Genomic DNA, 24,582 nt, shown 5'->3' on the forward strand with positions numbered 1-24,582 from the left:
AGACACAGCATGAACAGGGGAGGGGCAGAGAGAGAGGGAGACACAGAATCGGAAGCAGGCTCCAGGCTCTGAGCCATCAGCCCAGAGCCCGACGCGGGGCTCGAACCCACGGACCGCGAGATCGTGACCTGAGCTGAAGTCGGCCGCTTAACCGACTGAGCCACCCAGGCGCCCCCCATACCTCTAATCTTGTACACAACTCAGCTTCTCTGCACTTTTTCTACTTTCTTCCTACATTTTGTATCTCCTAACAAACATTTACTATTCTGCTGGTCTTTTGACAACATTCAGTATGCATTTAAATATTTATTTAATAAAATCATGTAACCTATAATATTTATATATATCTAAGGATTCAAATATTGACGCCTATAACCGGTTTTCCCATTTAAAAAAGTGATTCTTTCTCTAATTGGCAGAAATTTTCCAAAGTTTCTACCTTTCATCTGGAGAGGGAAATCAGTTTGTAATTTCAAATGTCTTAATCCTTCCGTTAAACATTACCATTATATTCTCGATTATCGAAATTTCTTTAGTCTATCATTGGTCTCCCAGTAATACTGTTAAATGGTCTGTAAAATTTTCATACAATTTAACAGGCCAAAGAAAAGCTGTTCCCTCTTTTTGAGAGCTTTTATGAAGTCAAACATAACATAAACTGAATGTCTATTATATATCATACTTTCACATGTGTTATCTCATTTAATCTCCTTATTATTCACATTTTCCAGAAGAGAATGCTGCAATTCAGAAAAGCTAAACATGGTGTCAAAGGTTATACATAAAGTAAGAAAAGTCAGGCTTTGATCTGAAGTGTGTCTGCTCACAAAGCCAAGATCATTATACTACCAGGGGTTGGCAAACTCAATATAAAGAGCCAAAGAGTTAACATTTCAGGTTTTTTGGGCCAAATGTCTCTGTCACAACTACCCAACTCTGCTGTTGTAGCCCAAAAGCAAATGTAGACAATATGGAAACAAATGTAAATAGGTGTGTTTCAGTAAAACGTTATTAATAAAAACAGGTGAAGGGTCAAATTTAACTCAAGGTCCATAGTTTGCCAATCCCCTCCACTTTCCTACAATGCAAAACCCCTATTGGGTTTTCGTTAACACCACTAAATTTTATCTCTCTTTAAAAAAGTATGACCCTAATCTCACTGAGAAACTAAAACAAAATTCTTTTTAATGTTTATTTTTGAGAGAGAAAGAGAGACAGAGTGTAAGCGGGAGTGGGGCAGAGAGAGAGGGAGACACAGGATCCCGAGGCAGACTCTAGGCTCTGAGCTGTCAGCACAGAGCCTGATGCGGAGCTTGAACTCATGAACCCCAAGATCATGACCTGAGCTGAAGTCAGATGCTTAATCGACTGAGCCACCCAGGCACCCCTCACTGGGAAATTTTATTTTAATGCTTTTCTTACGAGGCTCAATTATTTGAGATAGGTCACTCTTGGAGGGATACGTTCAACCTTTTACATAGTCTAACTATAATGCCAATTATACCAGAAATCAATCTATAAATAAGATGAAACATGTCTAAAACTACAGTACTGGCATGCACTAAATTCTCAGTGTGAAAAAGTCAAACACCCATAAAGTTCTCCCTTTTGAACTTTTTTCAGTTAGTATCTAATTTTAGTTGCTCAATCTATAGGAAATACACATAATCACAAGGCCCCACTAACAAACACAGCCAAGCAACAATAGCAAATATCCTTTTAATTATACAAAATGATCATCTATACTAACATTATCTAAATACACAGAACTTAAAGACCTTATTCTTTAGAGAGACCTCCCACTCCCTTATTCTAAAACTTAATTAAATGTACCACCACTGAAATTGTTATTATTTAATACCAAAGATTCAAGCAGTATGAAATGACATGAACAGGAAAGAAAAATTTCCCTTCTCCATCAAGGACTGTAGTCTTTCTCCTCTTTCTTCTACCCTACCTTCCTTCTTCACGTGTGCACGTGCACCCACACCCTTGTGCATGCTGTCGTTCTGTTCTGTCTACCTGTCTGCCTCTTTCTCGGTCTGGTCTGTGTGTGTGTGTGTGTGTGTGTGTGTGTGTGTGTGTGTGTGTATCTCCCTCTCTCACACACACACACACATACACACACACACACACACACACAATTTCAAAACACAATCCGAGTCCAAATTATGCACAAGATCAGGCTTCAATACCAACCGTATACATAAAACACAGAGGGTAAGATTCAAAAACACAAGATCAGATTCAAATCCCAGTTCTACAACTAAAACCAGCTGAATACTCACTTACTAGCTTTGTGCCTTCAGTAACTACTTAATTAATCTCTATTAGTCTGTTTGCTCATCTACAAAACTGGGGGAAACTGTACCCACCTCACGTGGTTGTTTTGTGCATTAAAGTGAGAATTGGAACAACATGCCCACTGCATGGTGTTGGTACTTGGTCAAGTACTTAAACCGTGTTGCTGCTAACCACCCCAAGCAGCACTATTTGGGGCAAGTCTTACTAAGATCTATCGTTATTCCTGTATACAATGGGAAAAGCACTCCTTCCGATGGTATATACGACAATAACTTTTTACAGAACCTTGCAAATGCTCATCATAATTGTTTAAAGCCAAAGGGAAAAAAGGTCCTTTTTCTCAAAAACTTAACATTCCCTTGAGAAACTTGAAAAAATTAAGTCTGTTTTTATTCCTGAAAAGAAATGAGAAGTTAACATTTTTCACTTTCTCCCTCATTATCGTAGATATTCTTAAACCAAAACATACATATTGAAAGACCTCGTATGTTGCTTTTTAAAGAAAGTCACTCAACACTAATAAATAATCATAAATGGATTTGGTTAAAAGGGAATGTCAGATTAGAGTCTACTTTCTCGATCCCAAGACATTCTCAAATTCACCAAGTTTGGAGTATATTTTTGTTGTTTTTTGTTTCCAATCCTCTGCACTTAAAGGAACGTTAATAACTGTATGCTACAGCTGTTCTAACATCAGTGAACATGAACATTTCTTACCAAGTTACGCTTTTTTAGTGGAAGAAAGTAATAATAGTGGCAGAAAGAAAACATCAGTGCGTAGGAAGTAAGAAGTTCTGTGTAGAAACACAACTGCAGAAAAAGCCAATGATTATCTTCGCCAACACAATTGTTAATCCTGAAGAAAAAAATGAAAACAGAAACAATATTTTAAACTTTAATAAAATGTTAATCTTGGGGCTGGTAAAAATAAACACAAACAACTTCATATTATGCTGGACTTCCCGGAGATATGCTAACATCACCTAAGCCTAAAAGCAAACCATGCATAGGAAAAGCTACACTACAAATATGCCTCCTCACATTTGTAAAGCACTTTCTACTTGACAAAAAGGAAGTCCGTGGAGATGATCTGCCTTCAAGTCACAACCACCCAGTGTGGCAGGAAGAGCAGATGGCAGTCTCCCCGTTTCACTGATAGGGGAGCAGGAACAAAGGAGTTAAGACACTTGCCAGAGGAAGAGACAGTAGCCAAGAAAACAAGAGCCTTCTATATATCGCTCTTCCATTCCAGCATTCCAGCTGTGGAGAGCAATTCGAACGACTGGAAGCAAAAGAACTTAAAACCTGCCGCTTTGACATTACTGCTAAGCATTCGCAATTTTTCTTACTTTTAAAATCCACCCTTGGTTGCTGGAAATAAACACATATCCAAAAGTATTTACGAATTCTCAGAGCTACACTTCCACCAGGACAATAGTGAACCATAACCAGGAAAAATAATTAATGTTATCATCCTAACATTTTCAAGGCTAATGCAAACTCAATATTTTATTGTTCCAAATTTATTTATCATACCCCAATTTTCAAAATATTTTACAATTCCAGCAGAAAACCCTAGTCCAAAACTATAATTTACTTTTACAAATGTTTTCATTTCACTATAGCATTATACTGCCATTGTTTGGGGGATGGGGGGGAGATACAACAGGTTCAGTTCCTAACAAATTGTTGTTTTAAAGGTGTATCATTGAAACTACTTTTTAAAATCACACATAGAATGAAATGGAAAACCTGCAAAAGCATTTCCTAAACTTAAGATCTCATGCTTTGTAAACACGAAAATGCCTGGGTTTTGCTACTTGCAAGCAGGGCTTTCTTTCACAAGCGGGAAGCGTGCTTATGTGTGATCTCAAACACACTCTTCACCAGCTGCTGCTTCCATGACTTCTGCTCACCCCATTCTCCTCGTCCTGCCCAAATTTAAGACATAACTGCTATGATGATGGCATTCTTCTTAACCGGAGAGCTTTAAGAAACACTGAGGTACTCAGTCTATATGTAAGAGTCCTTTCAGTAACAAGCTATTCAGAAAGAGTAATCAGAGCCTGAAACAGAGAAAATCTCAAGGTGACCTGAGAACTGACCTCCAAATCTAAAGCTCTTAGGCAGCTACGATAATGCAGTTTCTGAAAATATCAAAAATTCTCTTTGCTTCCAATTTACACTGTCCACTGCCCTTACCCTCTGACTATCTCAGCAATGCTCTACTAAGGAATTCAATCAGGAAAGTCCCTCAGTCTTTTTAAAGCCACTGGTCTGCCCTCCTTTCCTACCTCCAACTCTTTCTACTTCCACTCTTCTTCCCACCAGGACTCTGAGAAGCTGACGAAAACCACAGAAGAAACTGACAGACAGCTCACCCCAATCTCAAAATTTAGGTTAATAGCACATTTTTTTTGCCACCAAGTTCATCTTTATTCCTTAAAATAAGGAATATCGCTAATCTCTACAGGACCAAAACATCTCCTGGTTGATTATTTTAAAGCTTAAAATAATGCATTCCTTTCAAAGGAAGGATCAATATCCAACTGTAATTTGAACATTTATTACATATTTAATTAGTTAATCAGAAACAGTACTCTAAAAAAGGGTATGCAGTTGAGTTTTTCAGTGTGATTACCACTTACCCAATAATACATGTTTTACCTAGCCTTTTCTTTTTAGTCTATTACTATTATAGTTATAAACAGATCACGGAGGTTTAGAAATTCACTTGAGAATTAATCTGTTTAAATTCAAAGCATATTTTTTAAACATCAACTATATATTAATATACTACACTATCCCGTCAATGGAATCAGACAATTTTAAGCCTTTTTATATAGTAACCAAGTGCTTCTATCTAAAATGCTTTTTTAAAAAATGCTTTTATTTTTTTCCTAATCTCAGGAAATACTTTCTATTTAAATAATAGATTTATAGTAAAAACCAAATTTTCACTAAAAGCTTGGTGACCAACCTTAAATGATGCTATCAAAGTAAGTTATCAAAAAATATGGGGAACTCTAAATTGATCAGCATTGTCAAAGCTAAACTCCACCCTTAAGTCAACTATAGATAAATGCAGTTATAAATTTCAAAAGCCCATTGTGCAGTTAACTTTGTATATATGCATGTATGAGTGTACAAACATAAATATATATGTATTTAGATATATTTACAAAGTGCTACGCTATACTAGTTTAAATATTTATACAGAGATCCCATGCTAGGAAAACAGAATTAAATACAATATCTTGCTCACAGATTTTTGTGACAGCTTTGAAATGAGATACAATGCAGAATTCTCACAGCATTTGTTTTCAAAACGCTAGTTCTCAACTGAACCGTTTTTTAAAATATTACAAGAGAGCCCCCTATTGACCAAAAATGTTGGCAGTTCAGCAGAAGCAGTGAACTACCACTTGTACATATCCAGCATGCATGTAATGTGCAAAATGTGCAGAATGTGCAAAAAGGACTTTGAGAGTTGATAGAACCTGATAGAAAAAGGTATCCTTATTGTCCTCACTAAAGGGTTTTTTTTTTTAAACTGCATAACTTTAATAACTTTTGTTTAACTGCATAACTTTAATATAACTTTTGTTTAAATATGCTAAGTCCTAAGATTTATTTTTCACTGTTTCTTTCTTTTTTCTTCCTAAAAGTAAATTATCCATTTCTTACCACGGACAGTGATGATCCATTCTCCTCACGCAGTGGCCACAGCGGCTACAGTGATGGGATCGCTTTGGTCTCATCAAATTACATTTGTTACATAATTCCCAGAACTCCCGTTCTAGAGAAGGAAATTAAAATCCATTTACTAAAGGCAAAAGAGTACTGCTGAAATTTAGCAACAACAGTTTAGAAGACTTTATAGGAAGTCCTCCCTCTCTCTCTCTTTCATAGATAGATAGATAGATAGATAGATAGATAGATAGATAGATAGATAGGAAGATAAATCCAAGAAAATATTCTTCTACATCTTCACTGTAAGAGAGTTTGACATAAATATTGCTGCTCTACTCTATTAAAGTCTTATTCTGTACACTTCTAATTTTAAACACTATAATAGTAAGACACTATTAGTAGTCAAACTAAATGATAGAAAGTAATGCATCTGGGTTTCGGATAAATTGCTAGCAGTAAAATTTAATGACAAAACCCTCAAGTATAACCAGTTATTCTATTTCATTTATTTTTCTTAATGTTTGTTTATTTTTGAGAGAGAGACAGCAAGCGGGGGAGGGGCAGAGAGAGAGAGGGAGAGACAGAATCCCAAGCAGGCTCCGGCCTCTGAGCTGTCAGCGCAGAGCCCAACACGGGGCTCAAACTCACGAACCGCGCGATCATGACCTAAGCTGAAGTCGAACGCTTAACCGACTAAGCCACCCAGGCACCCCAGCAAATCATTATAGTTAAAACAGAATTTTATGTAAACAAATTTATTTCTAGAAATTTTATTAACTAAAAAAGAAATAATGCTGAATCCTGGTTTCATAGACTAAGAAATCAAAATTAATCCTATTAACTCATTAGAAAAACAGAGATAGCATTCCCACCTCCCAAACTTTCTATACTTTAATATCAATAAATTCATTTGGGAGTGTTTATAGGAGAGGGTTGGAGGTATTAGAATGATTTCAGAAGTAAAGAAGATTATAAGATAATTACTATTTAATGGAAATAAGGGAGTTCTTTACAAAACTCTTTCCTACAATCAAGTAGCAATTTCTTTTAAGTTGTAATTAAAGAGCACACATTTAAGTTTTGTGCTAAAAACATTAGGTTTACAGAAATAAAGAGAAAAGTCATTTGTTTTCAGCATATGTCTTTCTAATGAGATCTATAAGAACTATAGGAAAGTCATCTACCAAGACAAATGCTTTATGACACAGAATGTATCTATTTAATATTTGCTAAAAGGGAATTTTACAGAATTCTTAAACCTTTTTTAACACTTAGGTTCATTTTTTTCCAACCCTATGTTTATACTACACTCTAACCTTGTTAAAAGCCTGGACATAGTAAAATTAGCCTGACTCCAAATATTCAGAATGAATTATCAGTATATGCAAAGTATGACAAGCACACATATGACTAAACACCTGCTCAAGTATAAAGTTTAAATGTTTAAAAATGAAACATTTTAAATATGAGTAAAAGAAGATAATACCAGGTAGTATTCAATTTTCTAAAAAGATATCCTATTTTAATTTCATTATTTTAGTTTAATGACAAGAGTAAAATCAATATACAAGAATTTTATATAGTGAAGTATTATGAAAAATTCTGCTATAGAAGACATCAATAATAATAGTATCAAATTAATTGTTCCAATACTATTGAAGTTGAGAAAGTATCTTTTGCATCAAAAATTTCATTTTAAAATAAAATCTTTTCACTTCTTACTTACAGTTCTTATTTTAATGAAAACTTATGTGAGAGAGCAACACTAAAGTTTAATTTAGATACACTAGTATTCTTTGTGAGTGAAATGAAAACTAATTTATATAATATCACAAGCAGATCCCTCTTTTCCCACTTAGCCGCTGAAACAGCCAAACATCCTAATATTAAAAAACCCTGGGGCGCCTGGGTGGCGCAGTCGGTTAAGCGTCCGACTTCAGCCAGGTCACGATCTCGCGGTCCGTGAGTTCGAGCCCCGCGTCAGGCTCTGGGCTGATGGCTCGGAGCCTGGAGCCTGTTTCCGATTCTGTGTCTCCCTCTCTCCTGCCCCTCCCCCGTTCATGCTCTGTCTCTCTCTGTCCCATAAATAAATAAATAAATAAATAAATAAATAAATAAATAAATAAATAAAACCGTTGGGGGGGGGAAAAAAAAAAAACCCTGAATTCACATATTGCAAAGATTAGAGTCAGAAAGTAGACCCTCCCTGATGAGCCGATTGTCATTAAAAGACAACATAAAAACATTACGTCTTAAACCAGTGCCTTAAAATATAAATATGGTGTATTCATTATTGGTCATTTCAGCATCTGATACTTTAGTAAAATTCTTTCATAATTGAAATGTTGTAACCTCAGAAAAGAAGACAGCATTTGGCTATAGTCCGAGAAAGCCTGTAATTCTGCAGTCCAGACCACCGGTTGGCAAGCTACAGTCCACAGGCAAATCATGAGCTAAGAACGGTTTTTACAATTTTCAGTGATCGAAAAGAACAAGAAGAACTTGTGAAATGTAAAACACATGACATTTGAATTCCAGTGTCCATACATAAAGTTTTATTTGAACACAGCTAAGCCCATTCATTGACACATTATCTATAGCGGCTTTTGGGCTACAGTAGCAGAGCTAAGGGGCTGTATGGTCTATAAAGCTCAAAATATTTACTATCTGGCCCTTTACAGTAAAGAAGAGTTTGCCAATCTATGGTCTGGATCATACATTTGCTTAAAGAGTTGAGCTAAATTGGTTAAATTTAAGAAACTATATAAGTATCTAAAGTGAGAAATATCTTTGAAAAACTCATTTTCACACATATACACACCTATGTGTGAGGGGAACAAAGGAAAAAAACGCACTACTGTAAATGTCTAGAAATTTAATTAAAGTATCATCTAGGTTTTGACCTTGTATAGCAAGGGAAAAAAAAATCTATCCACCTTAACCTATCCTACATATCTATAAACCATTTCTTGATCTTCTCACTTTCCTTCTTTAAGGTTTATTCATGTTCAAATGTGACCTTGGTGACTGATACATTCTAAGGTCTGAAGACTTTTGCACTAGCCATCTAATATAAAATAAAAGCCTATGGGAAAGAATCAGAAGGCAAAATACAATTTGTAAGTGATGAAAATAAAAATTTTTAATTAAAAAAAAAAAGCCTATAGGAGAGAGAATCCAGTTGCTAATTTATGGCAGCTACAGAAAAATTGAAAACTGATTTTTTTCTTAAAGGAAATGTTTAAAGGAAAAAAAATTGGAAGTGACTTTTTTAAGGAGAGAAAAATCAAAACATAAAACAAATTAAAGAAAATGAGTAAACCTAAGTAACCTAAGTGAACATTATCACATTGTTTTGCATGGATCCTCGTGTGTGTGTGTGTGTGTGTGTGTGTGTGCGCGCGTGCGTATGTCCGTTTATTATTTTTTGTTATTTACTTAAGTGCAAGTTAGTTAACATACAGTGTAGTATTGGTTTTAGGGGTAGAATATGGTGACTCCTCACTTATCCCAACAAGTGCTCATCCCAACAAGTGTCCTCCTTAATGCCCACCACCCATTTAGCCCATCCCCCCACCCGTCTCCCCTCCAGCAACCCTCAGTTTATCAGGGATCCCCTTAATGCTGTAAATGCATGAATAAATACAAAGGAAGGGTTTTTTTTTGGTGTTTTAATTATCCCTCAGAGAGAGGAATAACCTTCTATTTAAGCCTTTTAAAAGACTTACAGTCATTGAGAGGGCCTAATATGCGTTTCAAACCACAAAGTAATGTTTTAGGGAGAAAAAATACAACTTGAGACTACCAAAATCAATGCAACATTTGGCTCTTCACAGAGGTTCCCTGACACAATCACTTGCCAAAGTAGAAAAGAAATGACAGGAAGTGTCTTGCAGAGCTCCTTCAAAAAGCAATAGAAGAAATGCGAGGGGAGCAAAACTACAAGTGAATTCATAACCCTGAGCATTAATAGCATATGCATCCCTATAGCTCAGGGTAAAATGTCAAGGGACATTATCACACAAACTTTAAATGTGCTACAGTTTGTAAAACTTAGAGGATTTTGCTCTGTAACAGGGCGGCTCTACTCAAAGTGGCTCTACTAACGACAAAAACACTGAAGTCAAACATGTAAGATAAGAACTTGACGATCAAAACGTTTGAGGGGCGACTGGGTGGCTCATTGGGTTAAACATCTGACTTCAGCTCAGGTCATGATCTTGGGGTTTGTGAGTTCAAGCCCCACATTGGGCTCTGTGCTGACAGCTCAGGGCCTGGAGCCTGCTTCGGATTCTGTGTCTCCTTCTCTCTCTTCACCTCCCCTGCTCATTCTCTGTCTCTGTCTCTCAAAAATAAAAAAAACGTTAAAAAAAAAAAAAGGATTTTTTAAAAGAAAATGTTCTAAAATTGATTGTGGTGGGGCACCTGGTTGGTTCAGTCAGAAGAGCATGCAACTGTTGATGCCTGGGTTATGAGTTCAAGCCCCACATTGGGCATAGAGCTTACCTACTTATTTACTTACATGCATACATAAAATTGGTTTAGTAATGGTTCCACAACTCTGTGGACGTATTAAAACCACTAAATTGTACACTTTAAATGGGTGAATCACATGGCATGTGAATCATACTCAATAAAGCGGTTTTTTAAAAAGATTGAATAAAATCATTTCATAAAACCTGAAAGTAATATAAAGCAATATTTATATATTTCAAACATGCATGTGATTAATTTAAGTAATAGAAATTGACAATGATTTCATTTGACTATTTCATCTACACACCAAAAAGTTTAAAAGAATCAAATTCTGAGAAATCTTTGCAGAGATAATGCAACATTCTCTTATATTCAAACTGCCTCATGTATTTGGAGGGTTACACTGACACTAAATTCATTCTACTTAAAAAAAAAAAACAGAAAGGGATGTAAAATATTTTGGAGTAATTCAATTAAAACATGGTTAAAACTGTAAAAGTTCTGGGGCTTACATTTCTTTTCCTAAAGAAACCATTTATATAAAACTGCTCAACCTTAAAACAGCGATGAGTAAATGTCACTTTTTATGGCCCCAACTCTCTGGTCATGCTATATTATTTTTTCACTGTTAAAATTCTGTGTTTTTTACTAAGTTAAAACCAGATTTACAAAATAATCAGGAAATCACCACAAAGCACATGACGACCTCAATTTTTCCCAGAATCAAAGCCAAGGTGAATAAAGGGCTAAAATTATTCATCTCTCTATAGATACACGGTAAACAAGATGATGGAGACAAGTGTTGGGATGTCACGGTAGCTCTTTAACAACCTGCTGTGTGACAGTCTACACTCTTGATTATTCGGTCTACCTCCCTCATAAAATTGCCACGAGGATCAGATGAGAGGAGACAGGAAAAGACTCTGGAAACACTGAAATATGACGAATGTATTTTTTTTCAACTGGGGAAAAGATAAGTCTTCAGAACTCAGGGAAGAAAAACAGGCCACACGTCAACCGTGACCAGATAGGACGCAGACATCCAAACAGCAGCAGGATGCCACGCAGTCCTCCATCACTGGGGCCTGTCAGCTAAAGGTAACCCGGTGGTTTCACATAGTTTGTTTAGCACTCTTTTAAAACCAGTGTTTTTTAAATTTTTAATTAGCTGTCAATTGTCTTCAAATCCTGAAATTTCTCTTAAAAACCGAGATTCTCTGTTTTCTCTTTAAAAATTCTAAGATCTAAGAATAGTGGGCCTACGTGACAATTTCACTGTAGCTGAGTAGTGGCTGCTGTCTGTGGATATGAGATTTTCAAGTTCCTTTTTGGCCCCTTTCTCTGATTTGCAGTATCTGATACATGCAGGCGTGTGAGTGACCACTGCAAATTAAAGATTTCCTAGGAAATGGGTCATGGGTTGGGAAAAACCTGCTTCTCTAATTTTCTGGAAACAGTGGGTTTTAGAGTTGAAGTAGGCAACACATTTATCAAGATGTTAGAGAACCTTCGGTATGGGCTGGTTGAGAAAAGAGGTTCTGTACAAACTGCAGACTGTCACCCTCCCCCGCAAACACACGTGCACGTGTGCATGTGTGCCCACAGACCAACTGATGGTGACACTGTTTCTATAAGTTAATAGAAACAAAATATTTGACACAGTTCTCAGAAACTCTCACAGCTATGTAAACGTCAGTGTCATATCATTCCCATTTAATCATCAAACTTGCAAAGCCAAGTATGTCCCTAAATGACGGGCCACAAAAAACAACAACCAGGGACTTCAGGAAGATTTTTTAAGTGACTTGTCACTAATCTAATTTCAGAAGGAATTAATAGGCTCCCCAATTTTTGACACACTGCAATCACCTGGGATCTTTGAAAAATATTGGTACCTGGTTCCCACCTCCAGACATTCTGATTAAATTAACATAGGTGATCAGGACATTGAAATTTTTAAAATCTCCCCTGCGGATTCTAATGTGCAGCAAGTTTGGAAATCCCCAAAGTACTAGAAAAAGTATTCTGGCTCTCTAATGTAGAACAAAGTCCTATACATTTCTCATTAGAAGAAAGTATAGAGAGTTCTCAAAGCTCATATGGCAAATGACCAAAGAGTGAAACTGAGGACAGAAGGTAAGCAAGGGTCACTATCCCTAGCACGCAATAAAACAAGCAACACCATTTTCAATTCATTTTTGTGGTTCGAACAGTTATCATGCAATAAGCTGATCCTAAATTACCTTCAACTGACACTAGAATAAAATCTGTCAAATTTTTCACTGAATTGTTAGAACTTGGAAAAACACAGGCAATAGTATCATTAAACCACAAATATTGACTCTAAGCAATATTCTATTTATAATATCATGCACGAAGTGAGGGACACGATCAAAAAGATCCCTTTATGAAATAAAGATATATCAGGTAATTATATATCACTCACCAGTATTTACCCAGCATCTACCAAATGACAGAGACGGGCACTAAGGATACAGCACCGAACCGAGGAAGAAAACGAAATAACAAATCTACACCCTCACACAGGCTATACAGATGTAGTGTGGGAGGAGAGAAAAACAAGCAAACAAGTAAACTACACAGAAGAGTCAGAGAGTAGGGGATACAGGAGTCAGCTGGCATTTACAACTATAAAGAAAGAAATCTAGAACGGAGACAGTTGAGAAAAGACTTGAGAGCTCGTAGAGGACATATGTAATTAGTACATACTAAAGGCTATAAAATGCATTCACAAAGATAATGATGCAGGTATAGTCAAATTGATAAATCTGAAGAGTATCGTACCTCCATGTGGAATCTTAGGGTTCTCAGGGAGTCTTCCTGGGTCAGTTATTGAGGCCCTCACTAAAGCAACCAGACAAAATATGGCAATGCCATAGAATACTTTGAAATAAATAAGAAAGTTAAGTAAGTAAATGAGGCATTTATTCTTCAAAACATTTTATCGAGAAGCATATTTAAAGTTTAAATGTGTATTTTCATTAATGCCATCAGGATAATTTTCAAAAACTAAAATGGAAAAGTTAAATGATCCATTTCATTTCATTCATCAAATAATACTGCCACGAGAACTTTCTCAAACGTATTATCTTTAAATATTATTTTGCATAATAACTGACAAACTTGTTATAAATCAGATGTTTTTATTAACAAATTCCTTGTCAATAATGGCATAAATGAATGGGTTCCCTTTTAATTACTACATGTACTATATGTGACAGAATCAAAGCAGCATTTTAAAACCTATCCTACAATTAAACTTTTTCATGCCTCCAACTGGCTAGCTTCAAAATTACCTTGAGTTAGTGACATTCGATTGCTCCTTTCACTAGATCTTAAAATATTTACGTAATGTGAAAATAAAGAATCTAGAAATTTTGAGTTTTTAAGAGTAACTAGAAAAATAGCAGTAAGGAAAAATAGATCCATTCATTATAATTCTGCCTTTTAAATGAATAAAAAGTAGGCATTTGGCGGAGGTGGAGGCGGGGCTGTGAAGAGAAGGCAATGCACCTGTAATAGGAAACTTGGTCTGAGCGCTAACCCCAGGGCTGACTGCATGGTACCGATCGGTTTTATCCCTTGTACCACAGAGAGCGTATCACCCACAGCACTTGTGAGGTCGAAATGACATAATGTACAAGGTAACTGTAAATGCCATCCATGTACATGTAAAATATATCATTTTCAATCTTATTCTTTTAATCATAAGCAAGCCAGCACTAAATGAACTAGAGCAGAAAATCATTATCCAGAAGTTCAAAGCGTTATCATAAACAACATCGTAATAATTTTTGCATCATGAAATTCTCGTTTCTGTAATATATACCATCTTCATTATGAAAACTCCTTCCACATTTGAAATAAGTACATAATAGAAACACATTAAAAATACACAGACACACACAAAATAGCAGTAATGTGCCAGTTTCATTTTAAACAAAATGAACTTCATATGTTTTGCAGAGTTAGATATGGAGATGACCACATTTATCTAACCCTGAAAAATAGAGAAAAGCCAGTCTTTTTAAAACTTCCATAATTTAGTAAATAACATGAATAACACCAATACTAAAAGAAAGGTTATCACAGTGGCACTATACTCCAAATACATTCACAATGAGAAAATTCTTTAATAATAAAAAGAAATAAAGATCAGAAACTTACTTATTATTAATATGCCTGGAATATGTCCTTCTTCATAGTGAGGAAAGAGGACAATTTTGGGAATTAAGACAATATTGTATAACCAGACAAAGACAATCAAACCCATGCAGCACCAACCATGTGGGTCAACAACAAAGTGAATCCGAAGACCCATTTTGCAGTCCTACAACTGCCTGCCAACCCACAAGGAAGACGACCCTAAGGAGAGGTAAGAAAGAAAAAAATTACTTATATAGAAAAAATCATTTGACTAAAACAAAACTACATTCCTGGCAACTATAAAATGACGTGGAGTTTTCTTTGCATATTTTTGACAAAATGAAACACACTGGAAAACAGAGAACTTTCGGACATTCAAGTTTCATCATAAGTTTCACATAATTTAATTCTGGCTCCCACTATGAATCGGCTATCATGGGAGTGTAAACTGGCAATACCTTCTGAAGTTAAACACAAGTCTGTCCTGAACCCCGTAATTCCACAGGTTAACCCAAGACAAATGAGACACAGGTCAAAAGATATGTGCCAGATTTTTTAGAACTTTTAATCGTAACACTAACGGATGCTCACACAAGTCAAAATAGTGGTCATGTTGTGGTGGGAGGGGTGTTTACTAACTAGAAAAGGACATAAGGGAAACTTTGAGGGGCTAGTAATGTTCTGTATCTTGACCTAGGTGGTGCTTCAAGGGTACATACACATGTAAAAATTCACGGAGCTGTACACTTAAGATTTGTGCAATTTAGTTTACGTCACAATATAACGCTTAAAAAATCATTTTAAAAAATTTTAATGAAAAGCGAAAAGGAATTACAAATTGCCAAAAATATTTAAATTCATGGAACGAAGCCCAACTAATCTTATTACTATCAACTCAAGAAGACTCCTGTTTAAAATGCTGGCAAGGATGTGGAGAAAGGGGAACCATCTTGCACCACTGGTGGGAACGCAAACTGGTGCAGACACTCTGGGGAACAGTATGGAGGTTCCTCAAAAAGTTAAAAATAGAACTACCCTATGATTCAGCAATTACACTACTTGGTATTTACCTAAAGGATACAAAAATACGAATTCGAAGGGAGTACATGCACCCCAATGTTTATAGCAGCATTATCAACAACAGCCAAATGATGGAGGGAGCCCAAAAATGTCCATCGACTGAAGAACAGATAAAAAACATGTGGTGTACATACATATACAATGGAATATTACTCAGCCATCAAAAAGAATGAAACCTTGCCATTTGCCATGACATGGATAGAGCTAGAGTGTATTATGTTAAGTGAAATAAGTTAGCCAGAGAAAGACAAATACCATATGATTTCACTCCTATGTGGAATTTAAGAAACAAAACCAAGGAACGTGGGCAGGGGGGTGGGGAAGAGAGAGGGCAACAAACCATAAGAGACTCTTAGAGATAGAGAACTGATGGTTGATAAGGGAGATAGGTGGGGGATGGGCTAGAGAGGGGATGGGTATTAAGGGGCACTTGTTGGGATGAGCACTGGGTGTTGTATGTAAGTGATGAACCACTGAATTCTACTCCTGAAACCAATATTGCACTGTATGTTAACTAACAAGAATTAAGTACAAATTTGAAAAGGAAAAAAAAAAAAAAAAAAAGGAGACCCCTATTTAAATGGGGCTTTTTTCATATGAGTGTTAAAAATATTTATGGTACCAAAAAAGTGATGTAAAATATATCCCTACCTTAGTAGATATAATTTATAAGCTTAAACAATAAATTACTATATAAGGTCAAGGGGGCACCTTTTATAGAAAATACAACGGAATAACACAATAATAACCAGGACAATGTTTCTCAAACCTGTAAACAAACCAGAATCAACTGAGGAGCTTTTTAAAAATACTTATTCACAAGCCTCATTCCAGATCTACTGAATCATAATTCCTATGGAGTAAAGCTCAAAAACCAATAAAAGGGTTTAAAATGCTCCCCAGGTGTCTCTGATAGAGCTGACCGATCTCGAGGAACAGATGATCCAAAAGCTTCCCTAAGACTTCAACGTTAGGGCAAGGAGTTGAACTCAGTTCAACAAATTTATTCACGGAGCCTCCACTCTATACAAGTTATTATAGGTACAGTGATAAACGAGACATTGTCTTTGCTTAAAGAAACCAATAGCCTAGTGGGGGAAAGAATCATAAGATTTAATAGAACATGCTAAGTTCCAGAGATGTGGACAAGATGTCACCAGAGGCATAGAGGATGGAGACTAGGTAAATTAGGGCAAGACTTCCTGTAACTGGTAAAATATGAGTTCAGTTTTAAAAGATGAGTAAATGTTACTCAGGGGCCCCTGGGTGGCTCAGACGGTTGAGCGTTTGACTCTTGATTTCGGCTCAGGTCCTGATCTCAGGGTCATGGGATTGAGCCCCTCGTCAGGCTCCACACTAAGTGTGTGGAACCTGCTTGGGCTTCTCTCTCTCTCCCTCTGCCCCCCTTCCATACTTGCTCACTCTCTCGCACACTCTCTCTCTCTCAAATAAAAAATTAAGGGGACCCCAGGTGACTCAGTTGGTTGAGTGTCTGACTTTGGCTCAGGTCACGATCTCATGGTTTGTGAGTTCAAGCCCCAGGTCGGGCTCACTGCTGTCAGCCTGTCAGTGCAGAGCCCACTTTGGATCCTCTGTCCCCTTCTCTCTCTGCCCATACCTACTTTACACTCTCTCAAAAAATTAATTAAATTAAAAATTAAAAAAGAGAGAGAGAGAGAAGCGACAATACTGCAAGCAGAAGGAAGAGCAGGAGGTATAGACGACAAAAATTGTAGGCAGTGTTACAAACTGCCATCACAAATCACAAAGCTCTCAGTGGAGAGTGAGTGATGAGAAGTAAGGGGCTACATCATGGCATAAAGACGCCATGTTACAATGCTGACGCTTCATTCTTAGGCACTGGAAAGCTACTGAAGCAAGGAAGTTAGCATAATGACATTTATACTTAAAAAAAAAATTATCGACGCTCTAGTGTCGAGGATCAAATTAGAGATCAGTGAGGCTAAGAAAGGGCAAAAGCCAAAATTAGGTTTGGAGAAGAGATCAAGTGAGAAAACAGTTACAATCATCCCAGTATGTTTTACTAATTGAATGGATATTAGGAGTTACAGAGGAGAGAGTCCAGAATGACTCCCAGATTTTCATCCCTTACTATCATCAGATGAAGAGACTCAGGGTACCACCCCTTCAGACGTCTTGCCAATGTTCTTTAGGAAAAAAGATTTAGGATTTGCTCATTTTAAAGTAATACCCTGATCCTCTCGTCCTCAGAACATGCAAATACTGGAGCCACAGAAAAAAAGGCAAGAACTCAAATATAACACAACCCAACTGTTTAAATCAGATCTGGTCCTTACGTATGAATTCTAAAATAGGAAAAAGTGTCCAGGCCCTAAAAAAGTAAAAGTTGAACTCCATTACCTTTTAATTGGAAAATTAAAAGACCTATCAGGATCATTAAAGTGAGGAAAGTCACAGAGTACACTGGGTATCGTCATTTTAAAAACCGAAGGAGCTCAAATACAAATGGTATGCTGTCTACGTAGTTAAAATGAGAAACATTAAAAAGAATGTTTATTTTTAAAGTCTTGCCAACCATCAAGTGCTAAAAGAAATGACAGAAGGCTCTGTTTCTCAACATGTTCAATATTATTAACTTCATGTACCTTCTTTCTTGCAATGTTTCAGTTCCATTCAGGACTGAAAAACAGACCATGAATTCCAATAATTACAGAGAACAGGATCCTTTCATTACTTATTTCTAAATGTATTAATATTAGAAACGGAAAAGCAGACAAGCCAGCAAAACAACTAGCAGAACTGTTACTCATTCATTTTTTTGAACTGTCTGTAGTCTCCTCTACCAGAAAATAATACATTTTTTCTTGTAAAAGATTTCTCACAACTGAAAATACTAGATACTGAAAAGTATAGTTAAATGTGTCTTTTCTTCCTGCATGTAAAAGATACAGACAACAAGCTCTAAAAGAATAAGCATCCCCAAGGAAAAGTAAGCCAAGGATAGACAAAGAAAACAATGAATGAGATGGTGAATGTTTTTTTTTTTTTTTAAATACCTGATAAGCGAAAATTAGTGCCACATAAGCCTTACAGCCTAGACTGTCCAGAAGCAAACAGCAGTCTTCCCAGAGCTCCAAATCAGGTTACAACCAGAGACACGTAACTGGCAGAGTTGTAGGGTCACTCCACTCGCTTAATATCCACCAGGCGTGGCTTCCGGCTGAACAGAAACTATTACGCATCCTGACCCACAACCGAACTGAACACACTGCTGCTGTTCGGTCTCCAGGGTGGCATTTGTAAAATACTTTCATTAGCTAGAGATTCGAACATGCTAATTGGTACATTAAATGGTGAGCTCATGACTCAAACTTTGATGTAACTTAGTAGACCTACTGGTACTTCAACATTTTTGAAGATTGCTATCTGGTAACTCGACTTGAGTGCCTTGACTAACTTCAATAATGATGTAAATTACTACCGCACAAACTTTTTTAAAAGATATTATAATTCAACTCTAATAAACCAGACTACATAAATATTTACAACACTCAAGCCATTCTAGTAGGAAACCACCTTTCTTTTCTTGCCTTTTCAGGCAACTAAATTTTACCATGTATTTTCCTCGGGAAGAATATTCGAGTCACTTGGAAAAGAAAGGGATTTGGAAAACTATTATATGACAGAAAATGATAACATCAAAATGCACATTTCAGAAAATGATAAAAAAAGTATTTACAGGAAATCTAGAAATGTGAGCTCGAAACTTCCAGTTTTATAGGACACTCTGCCTCAGCCACTGGTCTTATGACTGTTCGTGAATATGAAAAAAATATTCCTTCTCTCATTCTTCCTATCCGAAATGGCCCTATTATTTTGCTTACTTCTATTTAAATTCAAGTCATAATTCAAGGTCAATTTGAATCTCACTCTCCCTATGAAATTCTTCCTGTCACCTCAGTTCACGGTGATTTTTCTCTTCCAAATGCCAAATAAAAAGCAAAAGTAGTAGATGAAAACAGCAAGTGGTTTTATAATCTCAGAATGAGTAAGACCTTCACAAACAAGACCCATAAGTGAAGCGTAACCACATGAGGATTAAAATTTGTGAAGCCTAAAACACACCAAAGACGAAGTTAAAAGATACAGCATCCCTTTTAAAAAAACATTACAACAGGGCACCTGGGTGGCTCAGTCAGTTAACTGTCCATCCAACTCTTGGTTTCGGCTCAGGCTACGATCTCACAGTTCGGGAGTTCGAGCCCTGCATGGGGCTCTGCACTGATAGTGCAGAGCCTGCTTGGGATTCTCTCCCCCTCTCTCTCTCTGCGCCTCCCCTGTGTGTGCCATCTCTCTCTGACTCTCTCAAAATAAATAAATAAACATTAAACAAAAAGATTACAACGTATGACTGGTAAGAGGCATATGAAGTAAATACATAGAGAAGCAATTCACAAAGGAAAAAAATTCAGTCGCTTATCATTACTGATGAGGAAAATGTGAAATAACTAGGCCTATTTTTCATCCCTTGTATTCAAAACCTTTTAGAAAGACGGATTATCCAGTCTTGAGAGAGAGTACAGAAGAGGACACTCTCACCCATTGCTGGTATGCATGTAAACTGATACAATCATCTTCAGAGGGCAATTTAGGAGTCTCTATTAAAATGTCAAACTCTTTGACCCAGTAGTTTATTTCTAGTCATAGCTACCAAGGTACTCATCAGAGTGTAGAGGTAGATATACATTCGCGGTGTTGTACACAGTGCCTTTCGTAATCGTAAAGATATGGCACAACTTCAATGTTCACGAAGAGGGAGGGGGATGGTCAAATAAACTATGAGACCTCCAAGGTGTAGACTATTTCCAAGCTACTGCAATTTTAATTTTTTTTATGTTTATTTTTGAGAGAGAGAGCGCGAGCAAGGGAGGGGCAGAGAGAAGGGGGGAAAAGAGGATCTGAGGCGGGCTTCTTGCTGACAGCAGAGAGCCTGATGCAGGGCTCGAACTCCCGAACCGTGAGATGGTGACCTGAGCCGAAGTCGGATGCTTAACCGACTGAGCCACCCAGGTACCCCCAAGCTACCACAATTTTATAAGAAAAAAAGAAAGGAGAAAAGGAGGTAGATCTAGATCGGCACAGGGCTACCCCCACAAAGTGCTGAATGAAAGAATGCAAGTTATATGAGAAAAAGCTTAACAGGGGTTTCCTGGAGGAGAGGAGGAGAATGATAGACAAGAAAAGGCACAAAGGGAACTTTCTGGTTCCCTCATAAAGATCTCTATCTTGATAGGAGTCTGAGATACACAGGTTATGAATCTGTCAAAAGTCAGCAAACGTACACTTAAGACTGGTGCATTTCATGGTATGTAAATATACCTTTAAAAAAACCCTATAAACCAATACTGAATTCTAGTTAATGATACACAGGCTGAAGTATCGGGGAGGGAATGGAAGAAATGTACTGATATCTGCAATTTACTATGAAACAGAGCCAAAAAAATAATAATAAAGTGGATTGTCAGATGGACCAAGAGATGGATGAGCATGTGACGAAGCTTAATAAAACATTAGTTATTATCTAGGTGAGGGATATTCAGATGTTACACTATAAAATTTTTTCAACTCTTGTGTTTAAAATTTTTCAAATGTAAATGTTACAGGGGAAAGCAAATTACAGAAAAGTTTGTATGGCGTTATTGTTTTTTGTCAAAAAAAACATAGGGGTGCCTGGGTGGCTCAGGCAGTTAAGCGTCCGACTCTTCATTCCGGCTCAGGTCATGATCTCACAGTTCATGAGTTTGAGCCCCGCATCGGGCTCTGCGCTGACAGCATGAGGCCCTCTTGGGTCTGTCTGTCTGTCTGTCTCTCCCTGTCTCTCTCTCAAAATAAATAAACTATTTAAAAAATAACATGTGTGTGTAAGTAAAAAAGTATAGAAGAAAACACATCCACCAACCTGTTAACACGAGTAGTTATCACTGGGCTTACAAAGGACACAGTAGTGAGAAGAAAGCTCTCACTTTCTATGTATGGATTATGGGTTCTTCTAAGTTTATTAATAAACATATGTACTTATAAATTCTTTTCCACCAACTGAAAAATAAAGAAAGCTGAGGGAGTCTGATTAGACACCACAACCTTATACACAAAATATTTAAGTCTCTCGTTATCACTATATTTATTACCCTTATATTAAATGGTTTTAAAATTAGTATTTTTTTAAATGTAGTGCAGAAGCATCAGCTGCAAGCCATATCAGATTTGTAATTCAGAAAATGTTTTTGAAATTCATATTACGTACAAATTACTTTTCTCATGGAAAAAAAAATTTCTTACTTAAGAAAATGTCTAACTAAAATTTAATATGAAATGTTTTAAATAAACATAATGTAACTACAGTTATTTTTAGAAATGAACAATTATTTAATGTATCTAAACATAAGACTTTAAGGATACTAAGACACATAATACAGAAGCATATTCCCGCATAAAATTAAATGTAGACTTACCAATTGGAAATTCACCAAGACGTGTTGTAATTTTTCTGGTACTTGCATTTAGAGGTTTTATCTTGATTCATTCTTTTTTTAATTACATCCCAACAAATGGATCTCTCCTCAATAACCGTTCTCCATGAGAATCTATTAATGATTTAACAAATAATGATCTCTCACAAAAGATAAAAATTATAAGCCGCTAAAATATTCTGACTGTGAAAATGTCAATTACAAAGGTTTTAAAGTCAGAAGTAAGAGAACTCCATTTCACCTGACTTTGTTTTCATTTCCCACCCCATGCCCCCCAAAATCTGCACTTGATTTCCATCATACATGAAAGTTCTCTCTTTTGAAACCACCCAGTTCCCATAAAATCAAATTAGTATCCTGTGTCCAACATTTGGGCTTCATCAAACTCTTGACCACAAAGCACAAAATGACAACAGATTCTGAGATCACTCATGAGACAAGATGCAATGTAATGTCTATCAAGATGTGAGGCTAGAACTATCCAATTGCAACTGATAAACATAAAATGAAGAGTTTAAAATAGAAGCAAGTTTTAGTTTAAAATGCTATAAGGAAAAGTTATCCTCCTATAATGAACTGTTAAGAGAATCAACCATAAAAGTTAGCTTCTATAGTTCAAGCTTCAATAATAATACTCTAGAGAGTTCTAGATAATATACCTACACCAATTCAGTATTTCACTAATTCAATTAACATCTATTGACTATACATTATGCCTCTGCACTGGATACAGATAAAAAAGAGATGGGCCCCATCCTCAATGGAGACGGACTAGTAAACAGACAAGATCGATACCATGTAAGACAACATAAGATAGGGGGCAAGAGGGCAAGAATGCATCTCACAGAAGATGGGTATTGGCTCATGGAACTTTTTTCAGTTGTGCGAGTATTTATGTGCATACAAGGTGGCAATACAGAATGCATTTCTCATGGTAAGTTGCCATCAGGAAAAGGTTTCTGGAGAGAGTAAACCTGTGACTTAGCTCGTCAAAGAACGGAGGCTCTTCTGACCACGGGAGCAAAAGAAGCAAAAGTACAAAAGCAGGCAGAGAAAACCTTAGTAAAGTGAAATGCCTGGTCATTGCACATAGAAGAATGATGTAAAACACGTTTAACCTTCTGAGCACACTCAACTCCAAGAAATATATTTCATTACAACATCAGTACACACAGAAATATAAATGTTTGACACTCTGATTATATGAAATACATGATTGAAAAAGTCTATTTAATATACGTGATGTACTCCGATACTGTTCTTCTATTTTATTCTAGTTCATTTTAAATACATACATAATTCTAGTCACAGCCCACTCAAGTGATTTCATGACCCACAAGAAACGAGTGATCTCAGTGAAAAACACTGTTAAACTATGCCAATGAGTCTGGACTTTGCACTTAGCAGAGTGGGAAATCACTGTAGGATTTCAGGGAGAAGAATACCATGATGAAGTCTGCACCTTGGAAAGAACAGCCATGCTATGAAGAATGGACTTGGGCGGATGGATAGTGCTCCAAAACTGACTATATAAAATAAGCTACTGGTCACCCAGGTGAGAAAGGAGGGTACATGATAAGGCCACAACAGCAGTTACTTAGAAGGGGGGTGCGGAGAGGAGGGGGTGAAGAAGGAACACTTAAGACAGGGGGCATGTGAAAAAGGGCAGATTAAGAATTTAACGAGTAAAACTAGGGCACCTGGGTGGCTCAGTCGGTTAAGCAGCCAACTCTTGATCTTGGCTCAGGTCCTGATCCCATGATTCGTGAGATCGAGCCCCGCGTCAGGCTCTGTGCTGACAGAGCAGAGACTGCTTGAGATTCTCTCTCTCCCTCTCTGCCCCTCCCCTGCTCGCATGCTCTCTCTCTGTCTCAAAATAAATACATAAACTTAAAAACATTTAATAAGTAAAACTGATAGAACTTGGTGATCATTTGGAATCAAAGGGCAGACTGTAGGATGGCTCCCAAGCTTTCCGCTTAGGGACTATGTAGAGGGTGGTACCATTCTCCAAAACAGGAAATAAACAAGTTACAAGTTTGTTAAGCATACTGCTTACCAAAGCAAAAGGAAACTGTTACATACTGAGGATGTGAAAAATACACCAAAATCATTATCATTTCCATTCCCTGTATAGATTTTTGTAGCTGTATTTTCTCCCAGCATCAATTACTCTGTGGTCCATGATTGTCAGATGGTCAGATATAATTTGTTTCTACTCTAACTTTCTGAACTAAGCTAAGAATGGTTTCCTTGCCTGCACCTTTGATTTTTAGAGACAAAATATGGAATGACAAAGTAGAGGAGCTGCTACTCTAAGAGCAAATGGACGTATTCATCTTCCTCTAGA

At 36.8% G+C, this 24,582-nt stretch overlaps 1 protein-coding gene across 8 annotated transcripts in view; it reads right to left on the minus strand.

The window, feature by feature from the left end:
- The window catches only part of ZDHHC21 (zinc finger DHHC-type palmitoyltransferase 21), a 69,066-nt gene that overhangs the window by 39,132 nt on the left and 5,352 nt on the right, over window positions 1-24,582 (minus strand). For 4 of the 8 annotated variants that reach the window (XM_042963396.1, XM_042963397.1, XM_007098541.3 and 1 more), the window contains 6 exons: window positions 22,215-22,346; window positions 21,662-21,798; window positions 14,662-14,859; window positions 13,279-13,377; window positions 5,992-6,103; window positions 3,022-3,160 (listed from right to left, as the gene is read on the minus strand). In XM_042963396.1, the coding sequence (XP_042819330.1) occupies window positions 3,022-3,160; window positions 5,992-6,103; window positions 13,279-13,377; window positions 14,662-14,815 (504 nt within the window). In that variant the 5' untranslated portion in view covers window positions 14,816-14,859; window positions 21,662-21,798; window positions 22,215-22,346. Of the gene's footprint in view, window positions 1-3,021; window positions 3,161-5,991; window positions 6,104-13,278; window positions 13,378-14,661; window positions 14,860-21,661; window positions 21,816-22,214; window positions 22,347-24,582 lie in introns of all 8 variants that reach the window. The other 4 variants (XM_042963398.1, XM_042963399.1, XM_042963402.1 and 1 more) reach the window with 4 other exon arrangements.

The sequence above is a fragment of the Panthera tigris genome, chromosome D4 (assembly GCF_018350195.1).
Source record: "Panthera tigris isolate Pti1 chromosome D4, P.tigris_Pti1_mat1.1, whole genome shotgun sequence".
NCBI classification, from domain to species: domain Eukaryota; kingdom Metazoa; phylum Chordata; class Mammalia; order Carnivora; family Felidae; genus Panthera; species Panthera tigris.